General features: G+C 47.1%; 1 protein-coding gene across 3 annotated transcripts in view; it reads right to left on the bottom strand.

Moving 5' to 3' along the window:
• Nucleotides 1-1472: 1472 nt before the first annotated feature.
• doc2a (double C2-like domains, alpha) overlaps nucleotides 1473-11140 on the bottom strand; it is a 37212-nt gene continuing 27544 nt past the window's right edge. For all 3 annotated transcript variants that reach the window (XM_061809729.1, XM_061809730.1, XM_061809732.1), the window contains exons 8-13: nucleotides 10446-10572; nucleotides 9388-9447; nucleotides 5614-5798; nucleotides 3205-3286; nucleotides 3025-3121; nucleotides 1473-2579 (exon numbers count right to left, since the gene is read on the bottom strand). In XM_061809729.1, the coding sequence (XP_061665713.1) occupies nucleotides 2443-2579; nucleotides 3025-3121; nucleotides 3205-3286; nucleotides 5614-5798; nucleotides 9388-9447; nucleotides 10446-10572 (688 nt within the window). In that variant the 3' untranslated portion in view covers nucleotides 1473-2442. The remainder of the gene's footprint in view (nucleotides 2580-3024; nucleotides 3122-3204; nucleotides 3287-5613; nucleotides 5799-9387; nucleotides 9448-10445; nucleotides 10573-11140) is intronic.

Raw genomic sequence — 11140 nt, 5'->3', positions numbered from 1 at the left:
AGCATATGCCCTGACCAAATGAAGCTCCTCCTTTCATTTCAACATAGTTCCTTGTCACCAAGACGCCCAAACGGAGTCGTAGCAATATTTTTTTTTTGCCGACAAAGGCTTGTGGTTTGTGCATTTATTCCATATCCTTCTCATTCAGCTTTAGGTCGACAACTTGGTCTTCGGTGGTCCGAGTCAACCAAAATTACTAGTGTGTGACTTATGCCCGCGGCCCTCGTGAGGATAAGCGGCAAAGAAAATGAATCGATGGATGGTCCGAGTCAGGCAAAACTACTAGTGTGCATTTTGGTGGTACTAGCAGAGTTCCTGGAGGCTACTAGTGCGTGAAATATGCCTACTTGTTGATCTTATTAGTGTTGCTAGAGGAGCGCAGTAGTTTGCTAATAAGTTTTAATGGCACACAAGTTGGGGCGGCACAGTGGAGCAGATGGTAACGCGTTGGCCTCATAGTTTTGAGGACCCGGGTTAGATCCCGGCCCCGCCTGTGTGGAGTTTGCATGTTCTCCCCCGTGCCTGCGTGGGTTTCCTCCCGCATCCCAAAAACACGCAACATTTAATTGGACACTCTAAATTGCCCCGAAGTGTGATTGCGAGTGCGACCGATTGTCCCGACGTGCCCTGCGATTGGTTGGCAACCAGTCCAGGATGTAAGCTAACCCACGCCCCTTGTGAGGATAAGCGGCAAAGAAAATGGATAGATGGGCAGACCGCTGGGCCAATTTTTTTTTTTTTTTAATTTTTTTTCCTGATAGTCACACGGACGGACCTTCCGATGTCAACGGTATGGATTAAATGCACAAATGACTTTCCAACGTGATTCAATTGGTTCAACTCAACCCCGATGTCGTCTTCCGTCCTTGTATTTTCTGCCAGATGCGTTGTGGCACCACACTGCCTCTCTGAAGTAAATCAATTACCACGTTAAAAATCGGTACGAGTGCATCTCGCTTAACTTTGCAGAGCGCATTAGGAAAACAAAAACAAAGCGCGTAAACATGACACTGAGATCAAAAGAATGCAACCGTGGAACGACGACGAACGCGTCATCCTGCAGCACTTTTTTTTTTCCTCTCCCCGACTCCGGCAACAACAAACACGCAAAAGATCGACAGGACGTCGTCGACGTGGAAGAACCGATTTTTCTCCTAGTCGCGCTTGTTAGGTGGTCGGGATCCAAAAATCCAATAAATGCAAAAATTGTCCATTTTGAAAATCCTCAGAAGCGCTCGTAACGGTGCGAGGGAGGCGCGCGGGCGCTTTTATTAGCTCGCCGGCACAACTTGTCCAACGCAACCTGTGCCTTTCGAGATAATCGTGTGCGGGGGAAACGATCCAGTTCGGGGGGGTTTGTGTATGTGTGCCAGGCAGAACAATGATGGATGCGTTCTTGGCCACCAAATGGCAGAAGGTGCAATTTACCAGTTGTGTCTGAGTACATTGAGACAATATATCAAACATTATCATACTTCTGGCAACATTTTCACCAGGGTTTTCCCATTTAATATACTCTACTCACAAAAACTTTGGGGTGAAATTTTCCAACACAGTGGCCCTATTTGCAGATTTTCTTCTACTTGTTTTTATTTTTTTGCAGTGGGTTGGAACCCAGAAAAGATGATTTTTGGGTTCATCCCTGTTTTATACAAATTTTTTTGGTTTTAATTTTTTTTTTTTTTTTAATGCAATTGTTGCATCGTGAGCCTCAATTAACTGCCGATTTTTGGTCCAGTGCGTAACTTTTCAGGTGAACCTAATTTGACTTTTTCTAAAACTTTCAAATGCACATTTCCAGCTGTTCAATGTTAACGAGGAGGTGAAAATATGAATCAAGCAACCAATTTGATGGTTCAAGTCGAAACATTTTAAGATTTTGACATCATGAGACCAAACAGTTGATCAATCCGCTCGCACCTCCGATGTGGCCGCTGAGCTAAAGAAGGGCAAACGATAAGACTGGAAGAGTCACAGAAAGGCATCAAGGTGCCGTTTTGCTTCGAGAAAAGAGAGAACGAAAGGGTGGACTGAAAATGATCGATGTATTTTTTGGAGTAGTGTATGTGCTTTGGCTCCAAAAGGTGGGGAACGATTGCATTCGAGTACGTTTAACTTGACAAACGCTTCAGAAGGAAAAAAAAAAAAAAATGTGCTGTCAAATTACACGCCAGGCCAGTAGTTGGCGACATTGCGATGCGCACCAACCGCTGGCGCGTGTCATGCAAAAATGCTTTTTTTTTTTTCTTTCGTGACTTTAAGCCCAGCAAAAAAAAAAAAAAAAGCAACAAGCATCCCAAATGGATCCGACTTCAGGGGCGACGACGAGGCCCGGTTACGATCTGTGCACCGACCCCTTCGTTTTTGTTCTTTGCACCAACGAAGAAGTCCTTTTGGCCGTCATGCAGTCTTTCTGCCGTCGCCGGTCCTGAGAGGTGCGCTTCACTCCTGCGACGCGGCGCCGGGCAGCTCGTTGGTCAGCGTGTGCCAGCGCTCCACCTTCTTGCCTTTGTTCTTCAGACAGTCGACCCAGTGCTGCAGGGTGTCGCCCTGCGAGTGGCACCCAAAGGAGACGCCCCCTGAGGACCGCCGCCACCGAGACACCACAAGAGGTAAGCGGACGTCATTTTAATTTCTGACGTTACGGCGAACTCTGTCGAAACGCGCTCTCGCGTTGAGGTAAACCGCCTCATGACTTAAATCCGTGACGTCTGGATTTCGGCCTGTTTTCCTGCCGCTTCTCCCCTCCTCCCTCATCCAAACCACCACCACCACCGCCGCCGCCGCCGTCATCGCGTTTGGGGAGTTGTCCGAAGTACGTGCAAAACGTTTGGTTTGTTTGCGTTTTGAGTCATTTAGCAAAACAGAACGCCCAAAAGAGAACTGATCAACAGAATAATCAATTATTGGAATCAATTTAGCTCCTCTGTCGTCGTCATTCAAGCTAATCCTCCGTCTCTAGCGTGTGACAAACTGCTTGTTTAGCGTCGTCGCCATTGGAGACGGCTACATTTTCCAACTCACCGATGAAGTCGTTCGACTTGCCGAGGTCGTAGTCCCACACGGTGACCTCTAACGTCTTGGTGGCGAGTTCCGAGAAGGAGATTTCGTAGAAGAACTCCTGACGAGACGGAGCAAAAGGCGGGAGCCGTGATTGGGGGCGCCCAAATGATCAAATCCTCCGCTCGAGCGTCGACGGCGTACCTCGTTAAACTCCGGGTTGAGCGTCTTTTTGATCACTGCGGTTTTGTGCTTGGACTTCTTCTGAACATCTGGCTTGAGGTACCTGAGACAAAGAGCGTGGCGGCGTCAGTGAGCCTCTGCGGACGGTCCGCCCGCTGCGCCACGGCGGCCGACCGGCTATTTGTGAGCGTGAGCGTGAGGGTACAGACGCCGTCATCCGATATCGCCCCCGAGAATATTTTCGGCGCTGCGCTACAGCTCCGATTGGGCTTTCCACCCACAGCGCGGATGTTCCCACGCGCTCGCAGACACAACAAAGCGTCGTGCCAGAAGAATTTGTGAGGGCGCACGACCGACTGCCGGGCGTGAGCGGGTTGCGGAGGCCCACCTCACTGCGCGCGTCTCTGGACAATTTCAAGAAAGCCAGCACAGAATACTAGTTTCGTATGTAAAATAATTACCATATTTGATGCCACATTTGTTTTTCCAGAATAATACCAACTGTATTCACTCTACCTTTAATTTGCATATATATATATATATGTGTGTGTATATGTATATATGTGTATATGTATGTGTGTATATGTATGTGTGTATATGTATGTGTGTATATGTATGTGTGTATATGTATGTGTGTATATGTATGTGTGTATATGTATGTGTGTATATGTATGTGTGTATATGTATGTGTGTATATGTATGTGTGTATATGTATGTGTGTATATGTATGTGTGTATATGTATGTGTGTATATGTATGTGTGTATATGTATGTGTGTATATGTATGTGTGTATATGTATGTGTGTATATGTATGTGTGTATATGTATGTGTGTATATATATGTGTGTGTATATGTATGTGTATATGTATATATGTGTATATGTGTATGTATATATATGTGTGTGTGTGTATATATATGTGTATGTATGTGTGTGTGTATGTATATATGCGTATATACGTATGCGTATGTATATACGCATGTGTATATACGCGTACACACATATATATATATATATATATATATATATATATATAATTTATGTATTTTTCTTTTTGGCCTCAAGTGGGGTATTGGCAGTTTTGCGCTTTGACTTTTGTCAAAACAATCGCTAGCTGGAGCCCGATTGAGCCAATTGTGAAAAATGGACTCCCGTCCCCAATTTGCGCGGCACGTCCATCACGTCAATCGTGCCCTCGCTCGCAAACGGGCACTCGCGGGCACGACGGCCTGTCGTTAGGCCCTTCGCACCGCTCCGGCAACGAGAGAAGGAAAAAAGAAAAGTGCGGCATTAAGAAGAAATGCTTATTTGTCTCCTTTCCCGCTGGAGTGCATCCGTCAAGCAGGAGGAGCCTCGGTGACCTCGTTGACGCGCACAGTCTTGCTTCTCTTCCGCGGCGGAGTAATGAGACCGTGGAGGACTTTTGTGACACTAACAACCCCGCCAGACTCATGTTGTGCTCGGCGGTCTGACCCCGACGGGGGGGGTGCGTGGCTGCCTTTTTGAAAACTGACATAACCCAACGCCGCCGTCGTCGTTATCTTGACGAATGAACGCGGCGCCGACGCCGCCCCACTTGTGGGACGGCCCGGTCAGTCGTTTGACGAGCGATGACTGCGCTTGATTCACGGGCGCCGTGGTCGGCGGCACAGAACAAGACCGTTACCGTCCTTTCCTTTACTCTCGTGACCCCTGCAGGATTAATTGTCAGTCACGTCAAAGTGAAAACAGACGTCAGAAGGCTTTCGGTGTTCTCATCATCCGTACACTACGTGGTAAAAAAAATAAGTAAGTAAAACTCGTCTTATTAGAAGCGGACAAAACATTTGCACACGTACAGTCTCCTAACCCTTCGCTGACGGTTGGCGAGGGATTGTTGTGTTCTGTAACATGATGAGCAGTCGAACACGGGTTGGTTGGTTTTTAACTCAAATGCCAGTTTCTGACCCAAAAATGTAGAAAACGAGCAGAACACCGACTTTAGCGCAGACATAATTTTGCATTCTTGACATCTGAAACATCCACCAAATGTTCTCAAGCTATTTTTTTTTTTAAACTAATATAAATGTGAACTGATTTTCTTTTGGGGTTGCCACAGCGTGTCATATTTGTTTGGCACATCCTGACGCAACCCAGTGGGATTTGAACCCATAACCCGTTTTACCAAACCAATGCTCTAACCACACGCTAACCCTGTAACGTCAAATAGTTGAGAAGTTTCACAGACAAAAAAAAACATCTAAATGAAGTAAATCATGCGGAAAACAGCTGATTAATGCAATAAATACTACGATTATGGTTATGAATGTTGATAAAGTAAACCCTGGGCTGACTGTAAAAAAAAAAAAAAAAAAAAAGAAATACGGCTGCGTGCGTGCGTCTCATTTCCCGCTTCAAAATGTGGCCGTGCAAAGCAAAAGCAGACTGCTCACGTTTTCACGTAGGGGTCGGAGAAGCCGTTGACGTCCATGGCGGCCAGGTGGGCGCAGCGCTTGACGCCCACGCAGAGGCCGCCGCGGGCCCCCTCCTTGCCCTCGTCGTCGGCCGGGGGGACGTACTGCAGGCACAGCAGCAGGCGGCCCCTCTCCTCCAAGCTTCTCTGCTGCTCCGTCTCCCACTGATGAGCAGAGAGAAACGCGCCGCGGTGAGAAACGCGCCGCGGGAAGCCGTCCGTCATCACGCGGCACGCGTCGTGACCGTCCGTCCGTCCGTCCGTCGTCGTCGAGAGAAGGCTGAGCTCCTAAAAGTTTACGACTAGACGCGCCTTCTCCGCTGTGCTGCCCTCAACATCATCAGAACGATGCGCCACGACGAACTGGGTAAAATTTGAAAAGTGAATCCATCCTCACGAGCGTTCGAGCAACGATCCGGCATTTTGGCTAACACGAAGGAACGACGAGCTACCTCCCCGCAGGTAAAACTAATAGAAACATAACAGCAGTGCGCTACTGCCCCGTACGTCACTTCCTGCTTCTTCTCGGAAACAAATCCCTCGAGAGGATTTTCATGGCGGGACTGACAAAAAGTTTGGTGGTGGAAAAAACTGCTGGGTCCATACCGGCTGCCGTGCCCCCCCCCCCCCCCCATTAATAACTAGAACTAAAAATCATGCATTTCATGACAGTGGACCTTTAAGGTCCAGTTCTTTCTGTGATCGCAAAAGCCCTTTTGATTGCGATTATTATTCACAGCGACGTTTCTGGAGAGGAAGCAGTCTACAGTTCCGCTGATATTTTGCATTTTTTTTTTCCAATGAATGTCAGAGCAAGAATCCTATTGACTTTTTTTTTTTCCTTCTAATAAATCATATGCATGATGCACGAGGAATCCGGGGCAAAAAGGTCAAAGTAGTCCGACGCTTGTATCTGACATTTTTTGTTCTTATGTTCTCGCGGAACGTTTGATGGATTGCTAAGGGAAGAGAAGCAAATAATGACGGCAAATAACAAATCTTTATAGCGAGAGCTCGACCGAGCCGCGTTTTTAAAAGTTCCGCCTTCACACTTATGGGGATTTGGTTTTGATGACGTGAAAGAAGAAAAAAAAATGTATTGATTTTGTATGTTGGCCTTAAATGCCAACCTGACGTATGCGTTTGTTCACGAGCGATGCCATTTTTCAACCACACAATTTAGTCTGAAAGTTTTATAGCGTTTGCAGGTTTTATTGCCAATAACAATATAGAAAAATAAATTCCTCCAAGCGTGAAAAGTTTGTGGCGATCTGATTAGATCGCTTGCGCTGTCCGGTGTTGACACGAGCGGACAAAACTCATCCCGTGCGATTTAAAAATGTGATCATGGGATTTTGGTTTTGATGCCTTGACAGTAAATCCATAGATTTGTTTCTAAATACATGATACGGTAACATTTCAGTTTTTCTAATTGTGGGGGGCGTAGCAAAAAGGGAGCCAAGTTGGGGGTCCGGCTTGAGTTGCCCCTTCCAATACGGCGTAATTGTAACACGTCGTCAGCGAGTCAGCCGACCCGACACCCCCCAAAAAAATCTTCCCCTTGGAAAAATTGTAGCCGTGGGGTCTTCAGAGCGCCTCGTTGTCAGCCCCGAGTACATGCACGCCGCCCAAAGAAAGTCGGATTAGCGAGCGGAAAGTCTGACTGGGAAGCGTGCGGAGAGGAGCTTCACGTTTGCGCGGACGATTTTGAGCGCCTCGTTGTCACAGCGAGGAAAAAGCCCTGCGACGACCGCCGGTGGCTTTCAGCGCATATATTTTCATGGCTCTCCACCACGGGTGTCAAACTGTTTTTTGTCGCGGGCCGCGCTGGAGTTCTGGTTTACCTCACCGGGCCGTTATGATCATAAATCTTTGACCGCCTCGTCATATTTCCACATGGAATTTCCAAACAACTTTCGGAATAAGAAATCAAGGGGAATGTGTTTTTCAACTATTGTTGTTTGGGAACACAAAAATACTTGTAATATCTCAGCTTTATCATTTGCGATACATGACAATTTGAAATTTTGGTACAGATTTGAACAAAAATCACAGAAGTTAATACACGTGATTTAGCTTTGCGGGCCACATAAAATCATGCGGCGGGCCGGATCTGGCCCCCGGGCCTCGAGTTTGACACCTGTGCACTACACAAAATTTTTTTTTTCATGTGTAGGCATTACAAAGTCCGTACAGACTAGCATCTATTTTTCTTTTTTATGATATTTTAATAATTGAAATTTGACGGGGCCAGGTGGGGAGCCTTCCGATTTCCAGTCGCGCGTCGCCCCCCCGCCCCCCTCCGGCCACATTAACGGCGCCGGTGGCTGGCGGCTTCGCTACTTTACACGGGTGACTGCAAACCGTTATCGAGGCTTTTGACACACAAACGAGGCGACAGGGAAGATCCGAAGTGACAGGTGGAAGAAGGCGGCCGGAGCGCGAGGCCGTGACTCACCCGCTTGGCCGGAAGCATCCACGCGTTTTGTCCGTTATTTACGGGTAGTTGCGGTTTTATGCGGGAGCTCCGCGTCTGCTGGAAAAGCGTCCCCCACCCCTCGCAATTTCTTAGAAAACGACAAGGTGTAGTTTCAGTCTCTCGTCCCCTTTGTATCGCTCCATCTGTCATTAAGTCTTATCTGGAGGCAAGCGCAATAAAGTGATCAATATGCCGCGCGCTCCCCGTTCGTCCTCCCCTCGCTAATTGTCTCCCCGGCTCCTCTTCGCGTAATTCCTTCCCGCGGAACTTGCCGTGTTTTTTGGGGAAAGGCAAAAGCGAGGGTGTCCGTCTTGGCTGATACGCTCGGCAATTAGGGGTGATCATTCGCGGCGTGTGCGCTAATAAAAGCGCTCCGGCCTTCGCAGGTCGATAGCGAGCGACTCATTAGGGAGGGAGAAGCAAACGGGTGACGACGGCCGGCGAAAAACAATCACCGCGCTCGATAAAACAGCCTGGAGATGGCGGTTGGATGAATTTTGTTATTAAAATTGGGCCAGACCTCAAGTGCCACCATCACAGCCGACGTTGACGTACAACAGCGTAACAAAAGCCCCTTCGTAGTCGCAAATTCGTCACGATTTCTCGTTAACTCGCAGCTAATTTAGCTTCGATTGTAGTTGTGCGTAAAATAGGATAACAACGGCATCGTTTGCGGTTCATTTTGTGAAGCCGCGCAAGAGGGACGACGTCGTGAAAGCGAGATCAAATTAAAACTTGTAAGTCGCGCTCCATCAGCGACGGATTTCGACATTTCAAATTTGCCTAACGGGGCCGCCGAGCTGTCCCAAAATTCCACTTGCGAAACATGTCTGTAGCCATTTCCACGACCTTAATTTCATCATCAACTTTTCAAGTTGGCATGATGTATTTTATACATCCATCCATCCATTTTCTTTGCCGCTTATCCTCACAAGAGTCAGAACTGTGAGGCCAACGCCGATCCACCGTGTATATATATATTATATATTTAAAAAAAAAAAAATCTTGTCACGTTATTAAATAAACATTTAATTCTGCAGATGATATTGTCGGTAAAGTCGCATACTGCAATACTGTTGCAGTACGTTTTGTATCGGTAACCGCAACGTGTAGTTAAGCCCCCCCCCCCCGCTTAATGGAAGTGGAAAGTGAGCGCGAACACAGTCCGGGGTCAACCGAAGTCAGCCGGGAAAGGGTTCACGCGTCTTCGCGTGATCCCGAACGCGGCGTGCGATATAGAAAATGGACGGATGGACGGACAAAAGGCGTCATCACCTCTCTCAGGTAGCAGGAGATGCCTCGGAGGGCCGTGCTCATCGCCGTGGGCGAGGGAAGCTGCGGGAGGGAAGAAGACGACAAGAGTCAGGCCGGAAAGCGTCGGCGTCACGGCGCGCCCCAAGTGCCCCGTCGCCCCCGCCTACGTTTCTTGAGCATTTTCTTATTTTCCCTTGGACTTAGGAACTTATTAAGTATGTTTGCAAGTAGGAAAGTACATTAAAAATGTTTTAATTGGGTAATTTAATTCTAATGCTTAATGCAATGTTCACATTTAAGTACATGAGACTGAATTACTCACAATTGATCACTTTCAAATAAATAGTTGACGTCAAAATAATCCTTCAAGGTGATTAAGGCTAAAAATGTATACTAACAATACTATAATAATAACAACAATACGATATATCTATTTTTTGACTTTGGAAAGGAAGTAGTACAGCACAGGTTTCAAACCTGAAGCCCGGGGGCCACATCAAAGGCCGCCACATCATTTTATGCACCCCGCGAATGCAAATTATTTTCGTGGCCAAATCTTCTGCTATTAATCATGTTTTTATAGTAACTTGAACAATATTTGAATCAACTATTATCCTTGACTTCTGATTTGAAACCTAGTTCTCCATCACTTTGCCGTGCATGAGATGAAGAAACATCAGAACGGCCCCGAGAGGGGAAGCGCACCAACAATCTGGCCTGTGACAAAAAATGGATTTGACACTCCTGAAGTAAACTCATTACGTAGGCAAGCAAGTCATTTCTTAAAGTAAATTTGATTTATTTCACAATCCTTGGAGGAGATTCACGGACTGCTAAATATAGATATTCTTATATACTGTTGTACAAGTGGATTTGAAGCTGTTATTATTATTTAATAACACGAAGGCGTTGGACACAACCAATCCCTGCCTTAATTCTCTTAACTCTCCCATTTCAACCTTAAATCCATTTCTCAGGACTTCAAAGGCCTCGATAACACTCGGGAAGTTATTCAAGGTCACGTTTTTTGGTCGGGACGGTGTCGTGGAAGACCCCCCCCACCCCCCCACCCTTCTCACAGGAGGTGGGCGCTCCAGACAGATGTTGAAGTGTTTGGTCTGGTCGGGCTTCACGCGGCGCAGGGCCACCCGCGACTCCCCGATGAACTCGTTATGCGTCAGCTTGTCCTCGTCGCACACCGACACCCTGCGAGGGAGGAGGAAGAGAAAAATTAACGTTTTGTTGACGGGCGTTTGATTGGGGAGGAGAAGGTAGAAGCTGGCCAATCACGGCGGAGAATGTTGAAACAATATTTTAGACAACAATGGTGTTTTCACTTATTTTCTATCACTTTATAATGTCGACAATATGCAGATTATGGCTTAAGTTAAATTTCTTCGCCGCTGTACTTTTGTTCACCAAGATACGAATCCATCCATATCAAGTATCTGTACATAGTGTACGTTATATACATCTTGTACAAAAACTGCTTCCATTCCGGTGGCAGGCAAGCACCGAGTCGATCCATATTTATGGATCCATCAAAGTTCTCCACCTGCCACCTGCACAAGACGTCAGCGGGTAGCGAGCGGGCCGCCAGCGGAGGGAGGCGGCGCGTTTGCAATCAAAAGCAAACAGCGAGGCGAGAGGGGCCGGAAGGCGGGTGGGCGACGCCGGCGAGGACGCAATTCAATGAAAGGCAACGCGGGTGGAGACGTTTTTGGATTTGGTGCTGCGGCGCTTCAAATGCGATTCCACATTTTATGAACAAAAA

The sequence above is a fragment of the Syngnathoides biaculeatus genome, chromosome 22, assembly GCF_019802595.1.
Source record: "Syngnathoides biaculeatus isolate LvHL_M chromosome 22, ASM1980259v1, whole genome shotgun sequence".
NCBI classification, from domain to species: Eukaryota; Metazoa; Chordata; class Actinopteri; order Syngnathiformes; family Syngnathidae; genus Syngnathoides; species Syngnathoides biaculeatus.
This window is presented reverse-complemented; position numbering and strand designations above follow the sequence as displayed.